General features: G+C 49.0%; 1 protein-coding gene across 4 annotated transcripts in view; it reads left to right on the top strand.

Moving 5' to 3' along the window:
* Window positions 1–274: 274 nt before the first annotated feature.
* FCHSD2 (FCH and double SH3 domains 2) overlaps window positions 275–26,047 on the top strand; it is a 490,271-nt gene continuing 464,498 nt past the window's right edge. For 3 of the 4 annotated variants that reach the window (XM_085623300.1, XM_085623301.1, XM_085623299.1), the window contains exons 1-2: window positions 338–640; window positions 21,825–21,922. In XM_085623300.1, coding sequence (XP_085479426.1) covers window positions 620–640; window positions 21,825–21,922 — 119 coding nt within the window. In that variant the 5' untranslated portion in view covers window positions 338–619. Of the gene's footprint in view, window positions 641–21,824; window positions 21,923–26,047 lie in introns of all 4 variants that reach the window. The other variant, XM_085623302.1, reaches the window with a different exon arrangement.

The raw sequence follows: 26,047 nt of genomic DNA, 5'->3' as shown, positions 1-26,047 counted from the left end.
CCATCTCTGCTGCCCTCCTCCCCCGTCCTAGAAACCCCTTTCCCTCCTCCTCCCAGGGTATGCGTCTCTCCACTTTCCTAGAAACCTCCCCTCCTGCCCAGGTCAGCCCTCCGGGTACCACCCCTCCTCCCTGGGAACAGCACCTCCTGCTCCGGCTCCTCCCGCATCTCCTGGGCCCCTCCTCCAGGACCCGCTGTCCCTCCTCCTCTGGACTCTGCGCTCCTCCTCCCTCTCCTCCGTCCCTCCTCCTCGGGGCTCTGCGCTCCTCCTCTCCCCCATCCGTCCCTCCTCCTCCCCGGGCTCCGCGCACCTCCTCCCCGTCTCTCCCCGCTGCGCTGTTATTCTCCCGGCCCTCTCTGTGTTGTGCACCGCGGGCTCTCCCTCCCTCCCTCGCCGCCGGCCGCCAGGGTCCGCTCTGCTGCTGCATGGAGGAGACCCGGGCGGGCCTAGACCGGCGATGCCGCTGCTGAGGCGGGCAGGGCGGCAGCAGAGCAGCGGCTCCCCCGGCGCCGGGCCGCTCTGAAGCGGAGACGGGCTCCCCGCGCGGGGGACAGAGCAGCGCCGGAGGCTCCTCTCCACACAAGGGATTTATGGTTCTCACCGGACCTGCAGGATCACCATGCAGCCTCCGCCGAGAAAGGTGAGCCTTGGCTCTGTCTGCGGCGCGCCGGACAACCGTGGAAGCGGTGGGGGCGTGGACACTTGAGAGGGGGTCACTTCAGAGGGCCAAAGGAGTCCTGCAGCACAGGCAGACACAACGTCTGCCAAAGCCAGGGGAGGACTCGGTCCTTCAGCCCCTACACACAACCTGCTAAAGGGACCCCTTAGAGAAAGCAGACTGTTTTGGTTTTTGGGTTGGGGGGTGCATGCATGTTTTCGCGGCGGATCCATGCTGCATGAGTCTGTGTTTCACAGGAACATGTATCCTGGGTCGAGTATAACTGTGAGTTTGTGCAGGATGTGTATAGGTTTTGGGGAAGGGAGAGGGTAAGCATCTTCCTTGACAGGACAGGGGGTAAGGATCCTGCTCCTGGACTGGGTAGAGAGTAAGGATTCTGCTTCTGGACAGGACAGGGGGTAAGTATCCTGCTTCTGGACTGGGCAGAGAGTAAGGATTCTGATTCTGTATATGGCAGATAGTAAGGATCATTCTTGACAGGACAGGCGGTTAGGATCCTGCTTTTGGACACGGCAGAGAGTAAGGATTCTGCTTCTGGATAGGGCAGAGAGTAAGGATTCTGATTCTGCATAGGGCAGATAGTAAGGATCATTCTTGACAGGACAGGGGGTTAGGATCCTGCTTTTGGACACGGCAGAGAGTAAGGATTCTGCTTCTGGATAGGGCAGATAGTAAGGATCATTCTTTACAGGACAAGGGGTTAGTATCCTGCTTCTGGACCGGACAGAAGGTAAGGATCCTGCTTCTGGACAGGACAGGGGATAAGGATCCTGCTTCTGGACAGGACAGAGTGTAAGGATCCTGCTTCTGGTCAGGACAGGGGATAAGGATCCTGCTTCTGGACAGGACAGTGTGTAAGGATCCTGCTTCTGGACAGGACAGAGTGTAAGGATCCTGCTTCTGGACAGGACAGAGTGTAAGGATCCTGCTTCTGGTCAGGACAGGGGATAAGGATCCTGCTTCTGGACAGGACAGTGTGTAAGGATCCTCCTTCTGGACAGGACAGAGTGTAGGGATCCTGCTTCTGGACAGGACAGAGTGTAAGGATCCTGCTTCTGGACAGGACAGTGTGTAAGGATCCTCCTTCTGGACAGGACAGTGTGTAAGGATCCTCCTTCTGGACAGGACAGTGTGTAAGGATCCTCCTTCTGGACAGGACAGAGTGTAAGGATCCTGCTTCTGGACAGGACAGAGTGTAAGGATCCTGCTTCTGGACAGGACAGAGTGTAAGGATCCTGCTTCTGGACAGGACAGGGGTCGAGGATCCTGCTTCTGGACAGCTTCAGGACAGGGGACGAGGATCCTGCTTCTGGACAGGACAGGGGGCTAAGGATCTTTCTTCTTGACAGGCCGTTCGTAGTCTGGTTCTTCCATGCAGCTGGGGGTGGGGTGCAGTGGATGCAGGAGCCTTCTGTGAGCACAGGGGTGCCTCGAGGATACTGCAGCATGTGCCTGAGCCACCCTGACAGTAGGGCGAATGGGAGCCTGAGGGGGGTCAGTGGTTCTGCACTGCTCGGGGGTTCTTCAAATCACTCCAAAGCCTTCAATTTTAGGATACGGGTATTCCCAAGCGTTCCCCTCTTTGTTTTTAGGAATTTACAGGGATTCCGAAGTCCTATCCTAAAGTTTGCAGATACTGAAGCTCACAGATTCTAGTGTTTATGGATTCTGCAGTGTTCAGGTTCGAGAATTTGACCTCTGAAGCCCGCTGGGTTCATGGATAGAGCACCCTTTGGGTTCTAGGTTTAAGGCATTATACACCCTTTGAATGCTTAAGTTTAGGCACTGTGCAGCCTTCAGCCCCCAGGGTACTGTGTCTGCAGCCTTTGGATGCTTAAGTTTAGGTACTCTGCAGCCTTCAGCTCCTGGAATTCTGTGCCTGCAGCCTTTGAGCGCTAAAGACTAGGCACTGTGCAGCCTTCAGCCCTTAGGGTTTTGTGTCTGCAGCCTTTGGACGCTTAAGTTTAGGCACTGTGCAGCCATCACCCCACAGGGTTCTGTGTCTGCAGCCTTTGAGCGCTAGAGACTAGGCACTGTGCAGCCATCAGCCCTTAGGGTTTTGTGTCTGCAGCCTTTGGACGCTTAAGTTTAGGCACTGTGCAGCCATCAGCCCACAGGGTTCTGTGTCTGCAGCCTTTGGATGCTTAGGTTTAGGCACTGTGCAGCCTTGAGCCCCCAGGCTTCTGTATCTACAGCCATAGGCACTGTGCAGCCTTCAGCCCCTAGGGTTCTGTCTGCAGCCTTTGGGTGCTAGAGACTAGGTACTCTGCCGCCCTTTGCCCCTAGGGTTCTGTGCCTGCAGCCTTTGGCCACTAGAGACTAGGTACTCTGCAGCCCTTAGCCCCTATGGTTCTGTGTCTGCAGCCTATGGCGGCTAGAGACTAGGTACTCTGCAGCCCTTAGCCCCTAGGGTTCTGTGTCTGCAGCCTTTGACAGCTAGAGACTGGGTACTCTGCAGCCCTTATCCCCTAGGGTTCTGTGTCTGTAGCCTATGGCCGCTAGAGACTAGGTACTCTGCAGTCCTTTGCCCCTAGGGTTCTGTGTCTGCAGCCTTTGGCAGCTAGAGACTAGGTACTCTGCAGCCCTCAGCACCTAGGGTTCTGTGCCTGAAGCCTTTGGCCGCTAGAGACTGGGTACTCTGCAGCCTTCAGCCCCTAGGGTTCTGTGTCTACAGCATTTGGCCGCTAGAGACAACGTACTTTGCAGCCTTCAGCCCCTAGGGTTCTGTGTCTGCAGCTTTTGGGCGCTAGACTAGGTACTCTGCAGCCTTGAGCCCTTAGGGTTCTGTGTCTGCAGCCTTTGGCCGCTGGAGACTAGGTACTCTACAGCCTTCAGCCCCCTAGGGTTCTGTGTCTGCAGCCTTTGGGCGCTAGAGACTAGGTACTCTGCAGCCCTCAGCCCCTAGGGTTCTGTGTCTGCAGCCTTTGGGTGCTAGAGGCTAGGTACTCTGCAGCCATCAGCCCCTAGGGTTCTGTGTCTGCAGCCTTTGGGCACCAGAGACTAGGTACTCTGCAGCCCTCAGCCCCTAGGGTTCTGTGCCTACAGCCTTTGGGCGCCAGAGACTAGGTACTCTGCAGCCTTCAGCCCCGGGGGTTCTGTGCCTGCAGTCTTTGGGCGCTAGAGACTAGGTGCTCTGCAGCCATCAGCCCCTAGGGTTCTGTGTCTGCAGCCTTTGGGCGCCAGAGACTAGGTGCTCTGCAGCCTTCAGCCACTAGGGTTCTGTGCCTGTAGCCTTTGGGCGCCAGAGACTAGGTACTCTGCAGCCATCAGCCCCTAGGGTTCTGTGCCTGCAGCCTTTGGCCGCTAGAGACTGGGTACTCTGCAGCCATCAGCTCCTAGGGTTCTGTGCCTGCAGCCTTTGGGCGCCAGAGACTAGGTGCTCTGCAGCCTTCAGCCCCTAGGGTTCTGTGCCTGCAGCCTTTGGCCGCTAGAGACAACGTACTCTACAGCCTTCAGCCCCCTAGGGTTCTGTGTCTGCAGCCTTTGGGGGCGAGAGACTAGGTACTCTGCAGCCCTCAGCCCCTAGGGTTCTGTGTCTGCAGCCTTTGGGTGCTAGAGGCTAGGTACTCTGCAGCCATCAGCCCCTAGGGTTCTGTGTCTGCAGCCTTTGGGCACCAGAGACTAGGTACTCTGCAGCCCTCAGCCCCTAGGGTTCTGTGTCTGCAGCCTTTGGCCGCTAGAGACTAGGTACTCTACAGCCTTCAGCCCCCTAGGGTTCTGTGTCTGCAGCCTTTGGGTGCTAGAGACTAGGTACTCTGCAGCCCTCAGCCCCTAGGGTTCTGTGTCTGCAGCCTTTGGGTGCTAGAGACTAGGTACTCTGCAGCCTTCAGACCCCTAGGGTTCTGTGTCTGCAGCCTTTGGCCGCTAGAGACTAGGTACTCTACAGCCTTCAGCCCCCTAGGGTTCTGTGTCTGCAGCCTTTGGGTGCTAGAGACTAGGTACTCTGCAGCCCTCAGCCCCTAAGGTTCTGTGTCTGCAGCCTTTGGGTGCTAGAGGCTAGGTACTCTGCAGCCATCAGCCCCTAGGGTTCTGTGTCTGCAGCCTTTGGGCACCAGAGACTAGGTACTCTGCAGCCCTCAGCCCCTAGGGTTCTGTGCCTACAGCCTTTGGGCGCCAGAGACTAGGTACTCTGCAGCCTTCAGCCCCGGGGGTTCTGTGCCTGCAGTCTTTGGGCGCTAGAGACTAGGTGCTCTGCAGCCATCAGCCCCTAGGGTTCTGTGTCTGCAGCCTTTGGGCGCCAGAGACTAGGTGCTCTGCAGCCTTCAGCCACTAGGGTTCTGTGCCTGCAGCCTTTGGGCGTCAGAGACTAGGTACTCTGCAGCCATCAGCCCCTAGGGTTCTGTGCCTGCAGCCTTTGGCCGCTAGAGACTGGGTACTCTGCAGCCTTCAGCCCCTAGGGTTCTGTGTCTACAGCCTTTGGCCGCTAGAGACAACGTACTCTGCAGCCTTCAGCCCCTAGGGTTCTATGCCTGCAGCCTTTGGACTCTGGAGACTAGAAACTAGGTACTTTGCAGCCTTCAGCCCCTAGGGTTCTGTGTCTGCAGCTTTTGGGCGCTAAAGACTAGGTACTTTGCAGCCTTGAGCCCCTAGGGTTCTGTGTCTGCAGCCTTTGGGTGCTAGAGACTAGGTACTCGGCAGCCCTCAGCCCCTAGGGTTCTGTGTCTGCAGCCTTTGGGCGCCAGAGACTAGGTGCTCTGCAGCCTTCAGCCCCGAGGGTTCTGTGCCTGCAGCCTTTGAGCGCCAGAGACTAGGTACTCTGCAGCCCTCAGCCCCTAGGGTTCTGTGTCTGCAGCCTTTGGGTGCTAGAGGCTAGGTACTCTGCAGCCATCAGCCCCATGGGTTCTGTGCCTGCAGCCTTTGGGCGCCAGAGACTAGGTGCTCTGCAGCCTTCAGCCCCTAGGGTTCTGTGCCTGCAGCCTTTGGCCGCTAGAGACAACGTACTCTGCAGCCCTCAGCCCCTAGGGTTCTGTGTCTCCAGCCTTTGGGTGCTAAAGGCTAGGTACTCTGCAGCCATCAGCCCCTAGGCTTCTGTGCCTGCAGCCTTTGGGCGCCAGAGACTAGGTGCTCTGCAGCTCTCAGCCCCTAGGGTTCTGTGCCTGCAGCCTTTGGGCGCCAGAGACTAGGTGCTCTGCAGCCTTCAGCCCCTAGGGTTCTGTGTCTGCAGCCTTTGGGTGCTAGAGACTAGGTACTCTGCAGCCTTCAGCCCCCTAGGGTTCTGTGTCTGCAGCGTTTGGGTGCTAGAGACTAGGTACTCTGCAGCCCTCAGCCCCATAGGGTTCTGTGCCTGCAGCCTTTGGGCGCCAGAGACTAGGTGCTCTGCAGCCTTCAGCCCCTAGGGTTCTGTGTCTGCAGCCTTTGGGTGCTAGAGTCTAGGTACTCTGCAGCCTTCAGCCCCCTAGGGTTCTGTGTCTGCAGCCTTTGGGTGCTAGAGACTAGGTGCTCTGCAGCTCTCAGCCCCTAGGGTTCTGTGCTTACTGCCTTTGGGCGCCAGAGACTAGGTACTCTGCAGCCCTCAGCCCCTAGGGTTCTGCGTCTGCAGCCTTTGGCCGCTAGAGGCTAGGTACTCTGCAGCCATCAGCCCCTAGGGTTCTGTGCCTGCAGCCTTTGGACTCTGGAGACTAGAAACTAGGTACTTTGCAGCCTTCAGCCCCTAGGGTTCTGTGTCTGCAGCCTTTGGGTGCTAGAGGCTAGGTACTCTGCAGCCATCAGCCCCTAGGGTTCTGTGTCGGCAGCCTTTGGGCGCCAGAGACTAGGTGCTCTGCAGCCTTCAGCCCCCTAGGGTTCTGTGCCTGCAGCCTTTGGGTGCTAGAGGATAGGTACTCTGCAGCCATCAGCCCCAAGGGTTCTGTGCCTGCAGCCTTTGGGCGCCAGAGACTAGGTGCTCTGCAGCCTTCAGGCACTAGGGCTCTGTGCCTGCAGCCTTTGGGCGCCAGAGACTAGGTGCTCTGCAGCCTTTAGCCCCTAGGGTTCAGTGCTTACTGCCTTTGGGCGCCAGAGACTAGGTACTCTGCAGCCATCAGCCCCTAGGGTTCTGTGCCTGCAGCCTTTGGCCGCTAGAGACAACGTACTCTGCGGCCATCAGCCACTAGGGTTTAATCTCAGCCTCCAGTTTAGGACTTTTGCTGCCAGCAGCCTCCACGCCTGCCAGAATCAGCATTTTCTAGATGACAGGACTCGATTACTTTGCAGCTTGTTCTGCTATGGGTCATGCTCTATGAATGTGTCAGATGCTTGACTTGAGAGAATCTGCAACGTTGAGATACTCTGGATCACAGATGCAGAATCACTAATCCCTGTCTTTGGGATTTCTGCTAAACCTCGGGTCCTATGTGATCTCTAAAGCAATCAGACCTGAAGTCGAGGATGCGGGTGGCCTGAAGTCGAGGATGCGGGTGGCCTGAAGTCGGGGATGCGGGTGGCCTGAAGTCGGGGATGCGGGTGGCCTGAAGTCGGGGATGCGGGTGGCCTGAAGTCGAGGATGCGGGTGGCCTGAAGTCGAGGATGCGGGTGGCCTGAAGTCGAGGATGCGGGTGGCCTGAAGTCGAGGATGCGGGTGGCCTGAAGTCGAGGATGCGGGTGGCCTGAAGTCGAGGATGCGGGTGGCCTGAAGTCGAGGATGCGGGTGGCCTGAAGTCGAGGATGCGGGTGGCCTGAAGTCGAGGATGCGGGTGGCCTGAAGTCGAGGATGCGGGTGGCCTGAAGTCGGGGATGCGGGTGGCCTGAAGTCGGGGATGCGGGTGGCCTGAAGTCGGGGATGCGGGTGGCCTGAAGTCGGGGATGCGGGTGGCCTGAAGTCGGGGATGCGGGTGGCCTGAAGTCGGGGATGCGGGTGGCCTGAAGTCGGGGATGCGGGAGTCCTGAAGTCGAGGATGCGGGAGTCCTGAAGTCGAGGATGCGGGAGTCCTGAAGTCGAGGATGCGGGATTCCTGAAGTCGAGGATGCGGGAGTCCTGAAGTCGAGGATGCGGGAGTCCTGAAGTCGAGGATGCGGGAGTCCTGAAGTCGAGGATGCGGGAGTCCTGAAGTCGAGGATGCGGGAGTCCTGAAGTCGAGGATGCGGGAGTCCTGAAGTCGAGGATGCGGGAGTCCTGAAGTCGAGGATGCGGGAGTCCTGAAGTCGAGGATGCGGGAGTCCTGAAGTCGAGGATGCGGGAGTCCTGAAGTCGAGGATGCGGGAGTCCTGAAGTCGAGGATGCGGGAGTCCTGAAGTCGAGGATGCGGGAGTCCTGAAGTCGAGGATGCGGGAGTCCTGAAGTCGAGGATGCGGGAGTCCTGAAGTCGAGGATGCGGGAGTCCTGAAGTCGAGGATGCGGGAGTCCTGAAGTCGAGGATGCGGGAGTCCTGAAGTCGAGGATGCGGGAGTCCTGAAGTCGAGGATGCGGGAGTCCTGAAGTCGAGGATGCGGGAGTCCTGAAGTCCAGGATGTGGGCGGCCTTAAGTCTTCATATCCCAGATTTCTTGACTTCAGTAGCCTCAGACTCGGACATTTATAGATTCCGCAGCCTTCTACATTTAGCAAACAAGGACTACACTTCCCTGAGATCCTAGAGTTCAGGGATTTGTCTTTGCTGTCAGCTCCCGCCCAAGGCTTCAGTATTCTGCGCCTCCCAAATCCAAGGCTTGGGAATTCTGCAGCATTGGATCCCCAAGCTTGTGTTCTGCACCTTCTAGATCCCCGCCTTCAGGAGATCCGAGGCCCTGGCACACTATGGTTTTGGAAGCATCCTACCTTAAGGATCCAGGCTAAGGGATTCCGCTGCCATAAAGTTCTTGGTTTCAGGAGCTCTTTCATTTTCAGTTCTTTGGCTCAAAGACTTTTAAGCTGTCAGATCTTTGGCTCCAGCTAAACTTTCGATCATTGGCCTAGTAGATTGCAAGGTTTTCGGGTTCTGGATTTTAGGGCACAGGGATTGGGAATCTCTTACATCTCAGAGTGTATGGATCCTACCATCCTGAGGTCCTAGCGTGATGGCAGCCTTCAGGTTCCAGTTCATGGACTTTGAGGGCTTCAGATACCAGAGTTTGTGAATGATGGACCCTCGGGATCTACGGATCAGGGAATCTGCACCTATGGGGTCTAGAGCTTAAGATCTGCGCTGTTTTTGGGGTCCTGAGTTTTGGGGCAGTTAACCCTTCGTGCTCTAGGGTTAGATTCCTCTGTGGACTTGGGTTCCCAGGCTTCGGTTAGTCGGCACCCTTCAAATCTCGGGGCTCCGGGATTCTGCTGCCATTAGACATGGGGCACTGCAATTAGGACAATGAAGGAATACATTATGCTGCATAGCGTGGCACTTTGCATAGCAGTATATTGCTATGTTGTCATTTTAGCTCATGTAAATAAAGTCTGGGCATTGGCTGCACCTCTTTAATAAACCACCGATGGCGGCCAATTGACCTGCGCACGTGGCATGCCATTGTGCCGCCACACAGCATATGTTTTTGTTTGTTTGTATTAAAGTAACTTTGGATCCATTTGAGCTGGAAACATTTTATTGAGGTCATTGAAAATGATACAGCAGCCTTTGGCGGATTGCACCGCAGCCATACAATCACAAACTTTCAGTTGCCATTCTTTAAATCCAGTAGCCCATGCATTCTGTTGTCTCTAGATTTGTCAACTTGAACTATTGAAAACGGGAGGGTGTCGCGGACTGTGTCCGAAGTATCCACACGGTGGTGTTAAGGAGCTCGCTAGCACGTTCTCGGGGGTCTGCACTGTCCCCGATTTTACCCGCTGTGTGTTGGTTTATTCTGGTGCAAGGGTGGACGCTCTATGCCATTGCATATTCTCTTCATGAGCAAGGGCCCGACTCAGCATAGTGGCTACGCATGCGCATCATGTCGCTGGCACCCTCAGCTTGGTCTCTGGGGGTTAGATGTGTGTGGGAAGTAATTGTTTAGTTGCAGGGGTTAGCAGCACACACATGTGCAGGCCTGTTTTTGTGAGCTGCGGTCCCACATTGCCATCATGTTTTCACGCTGCCCGGTGCCCCAGGGGCATTGTTTTTTTTTCTTGCATGCAGCTGATGCTGTACTGAAGGGCTGTCCTTTTAGCTCCAAGTCCTTTGGTTTAAAAATAGGAGTCTCTCTTCTGGCAGGTCTGTGTGCTTGTCTGCATTGCAGCGCCCCTCCCCTCCGAGAGCCGGCTCCGGTGTGTATTGCACCCTCCATACAGGCAGTCAGTGGGGGGAAGGGCCCTGCAATGCTGGCTTTGTTTGGATTGAATATATTCCCAATGTGAGGCCTGGCAAGTGGCAGGTGTATTATTGTCATATGTATTACCCAACCCGCTTGGAAATAGGCACTCAATTAATCATGCCTGGATAGTACCCTTATGTGGGCTGCATGCCATTTCAGGCGGTCGTAGATTTTTATTCTGTATTTATTTCACCTCAGCCCTTGTGGTAAGAGAGCTCTGCAGAGGCAGCAAGTTAGGAAAGGCCAAAGGAAAGGGATGGGCGAGGCAGTAGAGCTGAGGAGAGGGCAGTGTGTCATGAAGGAATACAGCCAGATTCCACCAGAACAGGGGGTTTCTCCCTGATCCATTCATTTATTTATATATGTATATTACGCAGCCAAGAACAGGGAGTGTCCACGGGTGCTTTTTATACAACAAATAGACATAAACAAGCATTGGCACAGCCAATGGGTTCCGGCAGTAAAATGCTGAGCTACTGGCCTTACCAGTGCTTTTTTGCAATCTCATATATGTGCAAGCATGAAGACACGTGATGGCAATTTTGGAAGAAGATTTCTAATAATCAGAACTCATTGCAAGATTGGCCGCTGGCCCCAGGATGCTACGCGCATGCAAAGCGATCAGGCCAGTTTTAATTTCCTCGCGCTTTACATGGGCACCATGGACACATTCATTTTTGTTAGGCACGGGGAGATTAAAGTGATTTGCCCAGAATCACAGGATGGTGAGCGTCCCTGCCGAGACTCGAACCCAGTTCTTTAGGCATCTTGTTTATGTGTGGGATAAACTCTAGGACAGGGTTGAGGCTGCATTCCAGCCATGTGAGTGATGGCGCAGGAGCAGTGGAGAAGGCGTTGAGATTTTGTAGGTTCAGGAGAAATGGGTCCAACTTTTTTTTTTGCCAAAAAGGAACAATTCTTCTCTTTGCTGGTTTAAGAGTCTTGGACTGAATTTGGCAGCTTCCTGGTTTTAATACTGTGAATATTTGATGATTTTAGACACAGCAGTGCATTGATGTATATTTGCGCCAGTGTTCTTAACAGATCAGCTACATGCTAGTATTGTTGATCTGCTTTGTGTGCCAACTAAAGTCTTGAGACTTCACAACACTGTACCTAACTGGGGTTGCGATAACATCCCTTGGCGGTATTCATTTTATCGATTTCAGCTGTTGTTTTATCTGCTCCTGTTAAGTGGTGGGTAGAAAATAGTGGGTGCATCCGCTGATGGAGCTGTTGGGTGATTTTCATGGCGCTGGGTAATTTCTGGTCCTTTAGTTGGTGTGTGACATCCTGCTCTGTTTCATGTACAGGTATCTGCTGGACCAGTGGTCTCCATCGAGGCGGTGGGCAGCCAGCTCTGTCTCTTTTTCCAGTATGACCTCTGACATGACATAACATTACCCAGAAGGGCCTCTTGGCGCTGAATAACAGATGTTTGTTACCCAACTCAATGGTACTCATTTTATCAAACTCAGAAGGATGAAAGACTTAGTGGACCTACTGGGATTTGAACCTGTGACCATGAGGTTGAACACAGTCCCCTTCAGTGGACCCATTAAACCACCAGACGCAACATAACCCGGGAACTGAACATGTAAATAAGTTCCTATTTTGATGTTTTTTTTTTATTCACATTACTTAATTTGGTATCTTTGGCCCTTGGCCTTGATGTCCTATGGGCAAACTTGAATTATACTCCTGGGGCTGCGTGGGCTATGGACAGGGCCACTCCAATTATGCGGCAAGAGAGGGACAAATTATGCGGCACCGTTGAGTAAATTATGCTGCAAGAAAAGGCAAATTGAGCGGCCGAATGTGGCACATTCTTAATAGTATTGGATCATTATGTCAACGTTTTTAAACTTGGTAACACTGTCTGGGTATTAGTTGCATCTCATTAGAACCTGTTTAACACACTAACGTAGCAATAAGCCACGGAAAGGTTGACCTGTCCAGCTATGTAAAGAGCCTTCCACTGCGGTCAACGTGTCGCTACATTTTTTGTAACTTTTGAACTGTTAGAGCTAGAAACATGTTTTGGGGGTTAAAACTCTGCAGGTTATGCCACTGATGATTGATTATGCGGCAAATCTATGATAATGTGAAAATCACTGTGGCCGCACAACCGCATAATTCCAGTGGCCCTAGCTATGCGTTAGAACATCTACGGCTTCATTCTTGTCGGACTCAGTTTATCCAATCCGATACCTTTGTCCCCAAAATGACGACTCCTATCAAACTAATGCGCCAGTGAGTAAGGAGCCCGTAACAACTATCTTTTTGTAGATTTAATATTCCTTATCAGAGCACTGTAAAAAGAGAGCAGTCTTACCGCGACTTAAAAAAAAAAAAAAATTTGTATCGTCATCTGTAGGATGAAAGGCTGAGTCCCCCCCCTGCTGGATTTTGAACCTGCAATCTCAGGATTACACACAGGCTTGTCCAGTAAGAGGTCGGCGCGCTGGCCCTACCACCATTTCTATGTACTCTGCCCATGCAAACTGTTTCAAAATCAATCCGGCCACTTTAAACATTCTTGTCTGTAGGTAGGTACATGAATGACCTTGTGGCCTACAGTTTTTCAACTCTCGTAAATCAGTGCGGTGCAGGTTGCTTCCTCTCTGCTTGGGATGCGGCTGAAACCGCAGACTCCTTCCGCTGTAAACGAGAGTTAATGCGGTATTCCATAAGTTTGTGCCACCTGCAGATACATCAACGCCTGGATCAAGTCCATTAACTCTTCGATTATTGATTCGTAGTTTGATTAAGTAGTATTGTGCGGGATAACACGGCCGCCGAGTCCTAAGACCCATTTCAGTTTGGTGTCTCTCTGAATTGCCTACAAAACAAAGAGAGTTCAGAAACGTGGTTTACTTGCACTTTCAGCGCCATTTGCTGTTCTTTTTACGATTTGTAGCCTGGTGCCTTCAAAACCACAAGAAGCTGTCCAGGAAAGACCACAATGTGTTTATTTGCTGAATCTCGATAGAGCTGATGGGTGGTTGACGCTGTTGTTGTTTTGATCACCGGTTTTGTGGCAGAGACACGTGGTGTGTGTCTCGCCCGTGTTTACTGACTGCACTCTCAGTGCACGACAGAAAACCATCGGTTCATCTCAAAATGTTCCCACACACGTCCCCAGAGGCGCCTGGCCTGTCGCCCCTTTGTGTCCTATGCGTTGAGGACTAGGGCCGAAAATCAAGCCGTCTGCGTTTTGTTTTTGGGGTGAAGTGTGCTGTTGATGGACTTTTATATTTTATTTCTAGCTCCTAGCAACCCACTAAATATCTGTAGGCGCGAAAGCGAGCACGCTTTTACATGGACTCTGCCAATACGTACGTTCAAAGCCCAGACGACGGCGTGGAAATTTAATAAACTGGATTGGGAATGAGGGCATGTTTTATTCATTGTTTCAAATCCGTCCTTTGTGGTCGTCTGTCTGTCTGTCTGTCTGTCTGTCTGTCTGTCTGTCTGTCTGTCTGTCTGTCTCTCGATGTAGCCCTTTTCCAGGAGACACCAGGCCCCGTTATGTGCCTGGGGACTGTCAGTTCTTACAATGCAGCCTTTTACAACGCGAAACATTAACATGCGGTCCATACATTACAACGCATATAATTCAACGCATTGACCTTTACAATGCACTATTATAGTGCCCTATTCCATTGTATCATTTCTATTGCGCTTACTAACCCTATGTGGGGCGCTTAAGCGCTTGCCTGCATGGGTGCACCATGTAGGCTGTGTGGTTGGAAGGATGTTGTCTTTCTTTTGATCCTGTGTGGGAAGTGTTTCCATGTGTGCTTGTCAACCTTCGAGGTGTGGTTATCATATTATGGGACGCGGAGCGATCAAGTGTGGCAAGCAGTTTACGTTCTTCAGTAAGCTGGCAGCTTTAAGCAGCTACCTACCAGACAGTACAGCCCAGCTGTCTGATTTGCTGAAGACATCTTGGGGACATTCAGAAAGCTGACCTAGAATGCCTTCTTCCCGTTGCTTCCCGTTGGCTTTGCTGTTTGGTACTCGCATTTTCTGGCTTTCTGTTTGCTGGCTTTATTTGTTTTAGGCTGGCCATCCCTTCTATTGCTACAAACCCATTTACTGTATTCTTCTGTAAACAGGCCTTTAAATCTTGTTCTTATCTTGTCACATTTGCTGTGCATTCAAAGACAGAGGTCAGATGTCAGGCTGTGTCTTCCAGGAAGCTTGGTGTTTATTTTTCTTTCCCTGACTTCAAAGTGAGAGGATTTATGTGACAGTCAGGCTGGCTAGTGGGTGTCCGGTTGAGGGAGGCTGTACAGAGGTTAATATTTTGTTCTAGCACACAACAAAATGTTAAATGTCTGTAAATGTGCTGACGATCAAATCAATACATTGGATATATAGTTTTATCAGTAAAACTGTATGTGAGTGCAAATGTAATGGTAATTTCAATTGAAGATGTTGTCTGTAATGGCAGTACACTACGTTTTGGAAAGAGGCACAGGAAACCTTGGAAAAGAGTTCTTTCTTGAGCCCTGATCTGGCTTAGACCCTCAGCAACTGTGTTCTTCGCAGCTTCTCAGGATATAACCCTACAATACCATGCATACTCCACGTTAACCCCACCACACCCACTCTACTCTGCACCATTCCACAGCGCCGCACTCTACTCTGCATGACTCTACACTCTGCGTCACTGCACTCCACTCTACGCCTCTTTAGTCTACACCACTCCACGCCAGTGCACTCTACCCCACACTACTCTACTATGCACCACTGCACTCTTCACCAGTGCACCCTATACCACTGCGTGCCACCATACTCTGCAACTCTGCACTCCGTGCTACTGCACTCTACACCACTTTACTCAAAACAAATGCGATCTACAACAATCTACTCTGCACCAAATCACTCCACGCCACTCTATTCTACTCTGCATCACTGCATTCTATGCCACTCTATCCTACTCTGCCTCACCGCACTCTACACCACTGTTCTACTCCGCATCACTGCATTCTATGCCACTCTATTCTACTCTGCGTCACCGCACTCTATGCCACTCTATTCTACTCTGCATCACTGCACTCTATGCCACTCTATTCTACTCTGCATCACTGCATTCTATGCCACTCTATCCTACTCTGCCTCACCGCACTCTACACCACTGTTCTACTTCGCATCACTGCATTCTATGCCACTCTATTCTACTCTGCGTCACCGCACTCTATGCCACTCTATTCTACTCTGCGTCACTGCACTCTATGCCACTCTATTCTACTCTGCATCACTGCACTCTATGCCACTCTATTCTACTCTGCATCACTGCACTCTACGCCACTCTACTCGGCACCACTGAACTCCATGCCACTTTGCTATACACTACTGCACTCTACAACAGTATACTCTGCAACACTGCACTCTCTGCCACTGAATTCTACACCACTGCACTCTATGCTAATCCACTTTAAACCACTCTGCACCCTATGCCATTCTACGCCTTCACTCTACTCTGAAACAATCAATCTACTCTGCTACGGCAGTCTGCACCACTCTATTGCACTCAGTGCCACTCCACTGCACTCTATGCCGCTGCACTCTATGCCGCTGCACTCTGTCAATCTACTCTGCACCACTGCACTGTATGCCACTATACTCAGTGCTGCTGCACTCTACGGCACTCTGCTCTACACCATTGCACTAGAGTGCTATGCCACTGTACTCTAAACCACTGCTCTCTAAACTAATGCTCTATGCCACTTTACTCAAAACCAATGCACCCTACGCCACTGCATCTACTCCAGCTTCTTTGCGCCACTGCACTTCACACCACTATACTCTACAACATTCTATTTTATGCCACTGTATTCTATTCTACTCTGCACCGCTGTACTCTACGTCACTGCTCCCTGCACCACTCTATGACCCTGCACTCTGACACTCTACTCCTCATGACTGCCCTCTATACCACTACACTGTACTCTGACCCACTCAGCTCTATAGCCACTCTTTTGCACTCCATCCTGCATCACTCCACGCCATTTCACTCTACGCCACTCTTCTCCAATCTGCACAACTCTACTCCATCTGTGCCACTCCACTGTACCCCACTGCGATCTACTCTTAATTGCTCTACTCTATGCCACTAGACTCTACGCTACTCTACATCACTGCACACTACACCTCTTTATTTAAAAAAACCCAGTGCACTCTACACAACTGCACTCTACACCAATCTTCTCAGCACCACTGTACTTTACGCCACTTTCCTCTAGGCCACTCTGCTACACGATTCTCCACTCTGTGATGCTCTACGTCATTAAACTCTGCTACACTGACACTCTACTCCACGCTATGCCACTCCACTATAAAGCACTGTACTTCACTCTGTGCCATTCTATGCCACTCCATGCCACTTTACCCCACTCTATTCTATGCCACTCCACTCTGACAATCTACTCTCCTGTACACCACTCTACGCAACAACCTCTAAGCCACTCCACTCTGCTCCCTTACACTCTGTGTCACTCCACTCTACAACACTTTACTCAACTCTGACAATGTGCTCCACTCTACGGCACTCAACTCTACAACACTCTACTCCCTCCATGACACTCCACAACGCTGTACGCTACTCCATGACACTCAACTTCACTCCTCTTCACTTCTCTCCTCGCCACTCAACCCTACTATGTACTACTCCATGCCACTCTATTCCACTTCTTATCACTCCACTCTCCTTTACCCTACTAACATTTCACCATGCTGAATAGCAGCCACTCTGATGTACAGCATTGCTAAAACATATTGGCAAAGCCAATAGCTCTTGCATAGGCGAGACCTATTGGCTTTGCCAATGCTTGATGGTATTTCCTATGTTCTTAGTCCACTTACCTGGTTACTGCACTGGGTTGTCTATAATGTTTATGGTCCTGAGAAGGGATAGGTTAAAAGTGGGGAATGGTGGAGCAATCTGCAGAGATGGACGTTAAGAGCATCCCCAATCTGACTGGCATCATGAGATGCCATGAAGTGGCCGTAGCAGGTTGCTAGTCGGGACTGCAGTGTTGGACCAAACTTGAGTCCTCCGATGGTTAGAGCTTGTGGCAGATCTCTTCAGTAATTCTGTGCTTGATCAGAGGGTAAACGGTGTGGACTAGTACACTGCTCGGTAATGGATATGACCCTTAGAAGTGTTGTCTTATGTAAGTGTAGAAGTGTCGAGCAGTAAAGGGAATTATGAGGCTGCCTCTATGAACTTCCATCGACTGTCTGACTGCTGACTGTTATGATTGTATGTTTTAGCGTGGGTTATATATTGTATTGTGATTGCATTATATAACACTTACTACCCTGACGAGGCATTGTCGTGCTTTGCGTTGGGCAGCACTCTTCTCTGGTTCACAGAGTTACTGTTTTCTTTTTTGTTATTGTTGGTTGTTGGGATTCGTCTTGTGCTCCTAAATGAACCATTCAATGTCTTTACTCCAGTTTCTGTGTGGTAGATTACATAGTAGGAAATTAGGTGTGATCTGTAGTGGGAGAGGGGTGTATGAGGATTTCATGCATTGGTTGGCAGTATTATTAGACAAGCTACAGGAGACTAGGTAATGTTAAGGTGGGAGGGTATGACGTTTAAAGGCGAGGTTCCCATCTTTGAAATAATGTGTGGGCAATTTGCAGAGATTGATGTTGCACTCCCTTGCTGGGATGTGTCCCCCTTGGGCACTCCAAAAGTCCTATGAAAATAGGTTCTTCAAATTGTAAATAATTGAGAAGTTCATTTTGTTGTATACATCAATTCATGTATTTAATTCTTCATACATGTTGTCATTTTGCAGAGATGCAATCATGGTAATTAAGGCAAACATACATGTGACTTAGAGCAGAGTCTGCTCGGAGAGAGGAGACATGCAGAGGATGGAAAGGAGGAGAGGGTCATTTAAAGGGACAAAGGAGAGCCAACATTGCGAAGTTTCCCATCGAGGTTGTTTTTTCATGCAGGGTTTTTAGGAATATTGTGGAGGCTTTCTGCCATAGTGTGCACAACTGTAGAAGAAAACATTGTTTGCATGTGTTACAATACCACTGCACCCATGAGAACCCCCGCGTTCACACAGACCAGCATCACCTACGAGTAAATGCAGTGAAATAAATATGATTTAGTTTAGAAGGAAACCAGAAAACAGGAGCTGTATTTTAATTGTGGTCAGGGGTGTGGAATTTATTAAAATATCTACTTGTCCATGGAGCAGGTTGCTTCATAAATCTACTTGTCCTGTAACAAACTCCACTTGTCCCTTTGGTGCCATGTTGTGCGGCGACACATTTTGGCAGCAATCTCATTATAAAAGACCTCTTGTATAGTCTCTCTGATTATGCCAGGGCTCATACCATAGTAGTGTTTGAATACTAGCAATCCCTTTATGTTGCTACGTTTCCGCAGATCTACATACTGTGACTGAAGGTAGTGGTAAACAATAGTTCCAGGGTTGGAATGTCCTTTTGAGTCTGTGCAAATCTACTAACTTGCATGTTTTTAGAGTTTTTCAACAACTCGTCTCTAATCTTTCTCAATACTGAGAAATGTTGGAAATTTACTCCTGACAATGGCAGACATAAACCTTCTTCCAGAGGTGGGAAAAACGTGGTTGGAGGGAAAATAAACTTGCAAACACTCAGGTTTTTGCATGAGCAAATCTGCGCATGCACATTTGCTCATGCTAAAATGCAGTTCACAAATATTTTTTAGGAGTACTATTTCTTGCCCTACTGCTGTAAATTCTTGTGAATTCAGGAAAGCCACATAGCTGCCCTTAATGCAAGGACATATACCAAGGGTCCACTTTTGAGGCCTTCTTTAAATAATTGGGCCCCTAATTTGGTCTGGCGTTGATCATGACCTTTTGTGTTTATTAAAATTCTCTCTCTCGCTCTGTATCGGTTGGCTTCACGGTGAGTGACAGTATTCTGCTCTTTCACAAGGAGCATATCGGCACACAAAGTAGTTTTGTTCAGTGCCAGTAACTAATGTGGCGGTATGTGCTTTTTTGAGACCAAAAACAATTTTTTGATTTTGCCAATGTTTGTTATAATGGTGAGGGTCCGGCAGCTCTCACATCAATAAGGTTTTACAAAACCCTTGCCAAAACAAGTCACGCGTTGCCACAAATAAAAAGCTGACCACTATTTCAGACCTACTGGCTTTGCCAATGCTTGTTTATTTTTGTTTTCCAAAATCTTATTGAAGCTGGTTACACTGATTTTCTAATATGAATATTTTGGGGACATACTACGATGCATCAACACATTTTACTAAACGATGCTGCAAAGAAATGGTACCTGAAATTTTACAGTAGTTTAGCAAAAAAATGTTTTCCTACGTTCATTTTTTAGGTACATTTTATATTGAAAGAAAAGAATCATTAATCTTGCTTTCAAGCTTCTGCAAATATTTGCATCTAATCAGAGAGCATTCTGGGAGCATTATACATAGCCTTATATTGCTAAACTTTGAAACCGTGTGTACACCTTTTTATACTGGAACCACTGTCAGTAGTGCAGTCAGAACTTACATTTACTGAGAGCGCTCACCCCGATAATAAAGGCTTTCAATTAATGAACCATAAATACAAGTTTGAACAGCATTAACATATGCACACAAATATTACCTTAACTGCAGGCAGTGCCCTTCCCTGATCCTTAATGTGGTACTGTAAACTGGCAGCCAAAGGGTTTGTGCTGCAGGGGGTTGGGCCTGCTTGTCCCAAGGACAAAATGCACATTAAAACTTGTTGCCCTTGACCCCAAACAATATGTCCTGGGCATCAGGCTATAGGAATTCCACATCCCTGCAGTCAGGGTGAGATAAAGGATAGTGATTTTGTGTAACAGTATTGCTTCTCATGGGCAGTTGGCACTGGTCCCTCCAGTTTGAAGCCCCCACAACATAGGCACAGTGAAGTTTGAATCCTGCATCTGGCTGTCATTGCGTCTTCCTGTAGCAGGAATCGGATGCACAAAAGGAAAATCTCCGCCTAGAAACTTCTCACCTGAGCAATAGAAACTGCTGCCCCACAGTTAACACTTCCCATCTGACAAACCCGCAGTGCTCAGGAAGAACAAAGAATCCGCAGCCCCTGCCCAACAAGGCCGTCATTGAATTTCAATGGGGAGACCTACCTTCATTTCTTCCCACCCCAAGTGTATGGGAGCTATAAGAACGGAGGTAAATGGCGCAGTTACACATCATCTAGAAGGATGATTCATGGCAGGACATCAGCCCCCGCCCCATACAAAGCTATAAACTTACATTATTGTGTTGTTGGGGGAAGTGGTGCAAAGAGTAGTGTTCAAAACCAATGCAGCTTTTTGGTGCTAATAAGAAGGAACCTGTATGATAAAATACTGTTCTATTGAAAAGCACTTTAGTGCTTGCTGCCTTTGAAATTGTCCATCTAGCCTCCCTTTGTGAGCCAGTTTATTTCACAGCTTCGCTCATCTGTGTCTGGAGCAGACCTAAACAACCCCCTCCCTTTACTGATGGAACAGTTAACACGCAAAATTGGTGGCGAGTACCTATATATTTTACCATCTTCTTAAATTCCCCCACTTCTTCACTTTTTATAAATGTATATTTTCCTTTCTAAATGGGGAGCCACCAATACACGCTCACAGACGCACATTCTCATATATATATATATATATATATATATATATATATATATATATATATATATATATATATATATATATATATATATATACACACCCCCTTACCATATCCTGACATTAAAATTCTTTTGCTTCCCCCTTACTCCCACCATCCCGAAACTCTTTTTATCCCTACTATGCTTAAACCCTAAAACCTCCCTACCCAACCCTGTAAATTACTTGCTACCACTCCCTGAACCCTGCAAATCCCTTACTACTCCTACTTATCCCAAAACACCTTACTATCCCGTACGCAGCGTTGAACACAAAAAAAATCCTGTACCCGATAACCCCTATCCGTCCCTAAATCCAAAAGCACCTTTCCTCTACCCATCCTTGAACCCTAAAAACCCCTTACGATCTCTTGCCAGCATTGTAAAGTACCTGAAAATGGCCCGGCGTGCTACTTACCTGTTTTGCAAAGACTGTGGTGAAGGCAACATACCGTGCTAGGGTTCTCTTTTTTGAAAAACGCTACAGATATCTGCAGGGGCGGCTCCTCCGGAATGGCGGAGGAGCGTTGCCCCACTGCTCAGACCGCAGATGATAAATAAAATGATAATAAAACAATGTTACTATAATTTTATTTATCACTATCTGAGCCACAAAGCTGATGCTTCTAGGGCGGGGCCGGGCCATGATAGGGAGGAGGAGTGGTGGGCACTATTAAGTGCACATGTCAGGTTGGCCGTCCGTCTTGGGCAGCCACGGACATGCGCTCCTATGTTTCTCCAGCCCAGCCGTGTTGCACAGCCGGTTGGGGACAAAGTACAGGCTTCCCTGTGCCTGAGCGAGTGTCAGTACAGCCTGATCAGGCCACTCCCGGCGCTTCTCTCATGCTGAATATAGCATGAGAGCAGCTTCTGGATTGGGTGAGGAGCCTGTGCTTTGTCACCTATTGACTGTCAGGACAAGAGGAGCAAGGAGTGCGCATTAGTGGAAGCAGCCTGTAAGTCTTTTTATTGTATTTTATCTCCCCTGCCTCCTCGCGCTGCCCTACCACTTTAGACTGGGGGCTGCCGCCACTTGCTTGTGTGGTGCCATCCAACAGTACTGTGCCGGATACAGGTTGATGTAAGCAGTCTCTATCTGATTAGGAAGGATATTACGTTATTCAACATTATCTAATGGTGCCAATGATATTGCAGTGGAATCCTAATCAATACCTTCTCGATTCGTTTCTGTTTTGGGTTAAGTTATTCATGTGATGCAGGACACACTGAATTAATCCCTGGTACTTTGGTCTGTCTTCCTAGGTGAAAGTTACACAAGAGCTGAAAAATATTCAAGCTGAACAGATGACAAAGCTGCAGGCCAAGCACCAGGCGGAATGCGATTTGCTGGAAGACATGAGGTGAGGTTACAGAAAGTTGCTGCAAACTCCTGTTCGGATGTCCGTGTTTTTTGGAAGAACATTTGGTTCACCCAGCTCCGGGAACTAACGCTGGAATTTCCTCCCTCGATTTCCTGCATTCGGCTGTTGTAGCGTCGGCCCAGCTGGAAAGCATAACTGAAATTAATACAAGACAAACTCTGTCCATTGTTTTTTGTGGAGCGAATAGAATCAAACCAGCAGGCATTTTTTAAAATCTGTTTTAATAAGGCTGACAAAGTTAAAGAAACTCTTGTAAAAGTTAAATGCATTTAGCACGTACACCGAGTATTAAGGTGTAGTTTTTTCGGTCTGGTGTTGAACAGGACCTCTTTGATTTTACAAAAAGTACATGGTACTTGTAGGGAGGGCCTTTCAGTCAGCCCTCTTCTTCCGTTGGTCTGTTGTTGTGTCATTCACATTTTTGTTCCACCCTCTACAGCATGAGGCAGTGGGTCTGCGGTCTTCAGTCATTGGCTAACTTCAGTGTGAGTGATGGTATTCTGCCCTCTCACATTGAGAACATCTGCACACCAATTAGTCTGTCAGCGGCAGCAACTATTAAAACAATGGGTCATTTTGATATCAGAAAATTATTTTTACTTTTAGTCAGTGTTTTCTTTATTTTATTGATGGCCCAGCAGATTCCTTAAGCACTGACAACGCCATCATGGCTGGCAGTTGACGCCAGACTTGTTGGTGTTGCCTATGCTTGTTGGTAATGGCCTTATACAATGTTTAAATCCACAGATATCCACTTTTTTTGGTTTTTCAGCGTTTTTTAGTTTTTATAGATTTCTGTGACTTGGTAGGTGTTTACGTAGGTTTGTGAATATTTGTTGATCTGGTTTTTCTGACCTCGGAGTGCGCTTTGAAAATGTGAGCCTTCTGTCGTGGTAGATGGCACGGTAGGGATTCCTAAAAAAAAGTAAGAGTTTGTCTAGCACTGTGTCCGGGCACTTCTTCTGATGGACAATTCCACCCCTGGGTTGCAAGATGTCTGACGATCAAACGTTGATGGATAAAGTAAGATCTCCCGCCGTCTGTAGCATGGGCGTGTTGGGGGGTGTTTGGTCTCCCAATTAAAAAAATAAATAAAAAAATCGTGCCTGCTGCAGCTCTAGTGATAATGCATCATTACATTTGCCTCCTTCTCACTCTCGATCTAGTCTTGGTGCCTGTGTTTTTCTTTTCCCACTCGGTCAGCCCCCGATTGTGTTGATAGTTTACCTTTGTTTAGTATCTTTTTTATTCTGTTGTCTTCTTGCCCTGTCTTATGTAATAAGTGTTCTGTCCCTCGGGTTTTTTTTATGTGTCTTTTATCGTGTTTGGGTGTTTGTTTACAGATTTGAACACATTCACATTACATGTTAGAAATTAATGGATTTACCTTAATTTCTGCTACCTTGACAGCGGGAGTTTTGGGTGATGAGAGGTGGGTTGGGTGATTTGGGTCATAAGAGGTGGGTTGGGTGATTTGGGTCATAAGAGGTGGGTTGCAGAAGCGATATTAGTTGACAGTGACTTCTTGTACATTTGTGGTTCATGGAAGAAGAGGTGGTGGATCTAGGAACCATGAGCATCCCCCAAAAAGGCTGACGCTTGACAACAGCGGTGCGCTCTTGCGCGTATAGTTTTTCAGCGCATATGGGCCCTCATCCCCTGAGGCCTGGGGATATGTTGAGTTTTTATACCAATGTATGTGATGTTGAATTATATCAGTTTTTAATTTTCAACCCTATGCTTTTCGAACATTATTTTTTGTATTTTTTTTTATAGTATTTCATGTCTGCTCTCTATTTTTCATGTTTTAGTTAATATCACTCAAAAGGGTTTGACTTGTGTTTTGCTTGCACGAGCTTCGCCTTTCTGTCTTGTGTACTCCCTATGCAGCGTGTCTACTTTTTTTTCTTTCTCAAGTTTCAACTATTTTTGTCTGTTCAGTAATTTATTGGGTGGCCTCACTTGCTTTAAGTTTGGCTCCTTATTCTACCTTACACCACCATATCTTTTTGTTGTTTTTTCGGTTACAAGTCTATTGATACTGAGTCATTTGTTTCTATTTATTTTTCTCAGTATTATGGTTATTGAGTCTGGTGTTTGTTGATTTTGGAAAGGAGTTGGCGAACACCCAGTGAAAGCTTGCGTCATCACTCAAGGATGTAATGGAGGAAGGGCTGCGCGTGTACTCTGGAAAGGGCGGCCAGTGGTGCTGATGCTGGTGGGAGCTAGTGGAGATTTTCAGGGGATCGAGTTTGTCTTTCAGGACATAGAGGCACACAAGATTGTCCTTTGCCTGGTTAACATTCCCATGATGCAGAGTGTGGCTGCTAACTGAGCTGCTCCACGTTGTGGTTGCAGTTGGAAGAATACAAAATGTATTTTCAGATTGGTGGACGGTCGCTTGCACTGATTGTGGCTGGAGTCCTTCTTCCATTGAGGGAGAGTTACGTGAGCACCATTGAATTGTATAAGTGTGACACTTTCAAGTGCAGCACAATTAAACCACATCGAACCCGAATAAAGTCTTCTAATAAGCATATTCACTATTGTTCAGGAACAGCTGGTATCGGGGAAAAGTGGCGGGGCAGCGCCAGGTGGGGCAGACGACAACAGCACACGCAACAAAAATAAAAAGACCTCATCTGCTGCATTGTCGCTTTTCTGATCCTCTGCAGCATAGGCTGAGGCTCCCAGATATGGCCAATCCAGACTTTCCTCTCAAGCTGCTGGCAGCATGAGCAAAGCGCCGGGATTGGCCTGAGCACCCTGGATTTGCGCTCCCACAAGAACTGGGAGTTTATGCCTGCTGTCTCCAAACCGCAGCGCAGCTCAGGTTGGAGACCTCTCAGTGCGCATGTCGGTTCGGCTGGCCAAACCCACATGCGCACTGAGCAGCAATGCTCACCGCTCCTCCTATGCCATCATCACAATGCCCCGCCCCCTAGACCCGGCCCTACGAAGTAAAATAAAATGATAATAAACCTGTGTTATTTTATTTTACAAGGTTTGCATCTGTGCTGGCAGAGGGGCCAAAACTCCTTCGTCATAACTGAGGATCCGCCGATGCTACTGTAGTTACTTTTTGTGGGCTCTAGCCACGCTTTTAGGGTCACCCATGCCAGGTGAGGATTACAGGATGTCTGTTTTGGCACTAGAGGGAGATCTACTCTACTCGACGGAATCCCTTGCTTACCCGGCACAATGTCCCCCTTTATGCAGTATTATTCTGAATTTTAGTTTTCAAAGGTACTCGCAAATCAGGTTGCTTGTTGTAAACAAGATATCCTCCAGTTCTCTGTTAGGGCTCCACCAGGATATCTCTTCTTTGGAATTCTATTTTTTGTAGATACTTTTGTGCTTTTCAGTTATGTGGCTAGCAGAATTATGTGGAATATAAGACATTTGAATGTAAGACTTGGATGAGACTACGCTGGTCGAGAAACAAGGCGACACTGTCAGGACAAGTGAAGTCCTTGTGCAAGGGTCTGCCTAGGAGGTCGCTGCTTATAGTGTAACACAACCAGATGCTGTACATGAAATGTGAACTTGGCAAGGTTCACGTGTTCTATTTATTTATCTTTGAAATTTGCCTTGAAATTGTCTCAGGACTATCCAACTAATGTTGAGTGTTGCTCCACTAATGCAGCGGTGGGCATAAAACATACTGCTTCTGCCATGCAACTTTCATGATGATGGTGGTATGCCGCAACCTACAGTTTATGAATAAAGCATAATTAACAAGTTTTGTGTTTTTAAACAAAACAAAAATGTTCTTGATGAATGCAGGTTTGCACTTTGCGAATGGTCCTGCATGATTTAGAAATGTGGTATGAGTTTCAGGATTGGCCACTATGCATTGAATATATTTATTATCTGGAAAAAAATCTGGTAGGGGTAGGCCACTGGTTACCCAAAGTGCCAATCAACCAAAGTGGATGTGGATTCTTGAGAGCTGGTTGCTGGCCCTGAAAGTGACAGATGCATGTTGGCGTGAAAACCCAGCCCTTGAAGTCTGGGTGCCTTCCAAGGATGCGGGACAGCTGGAATGCAGGAAGACTGCTTTACTGCATTCTTCGCGAGGACACGCCCCTGCCAGATCCCCTC

The sequence above is a fragment of the Triturus cristatus genome, chromosome 8 (genome assembly GCF_964204655.1).
Source record: "Triturus cristatus chromosome 8, aTriCri1.1, whole genome shotgun sequence".
Classification (NCBI taxonomy): domain Eukaryota; kingdom Metazoa; phylum Chordata; class Amphibia; order Caudata; family Salamandridae; genus Triturus; species Triturus cristatus.
The sequence above is the reverse complement of the archived record's forward strand: the minus strand, read 5'-3'. Positions and strand labels throughout refer to the sequence as shown.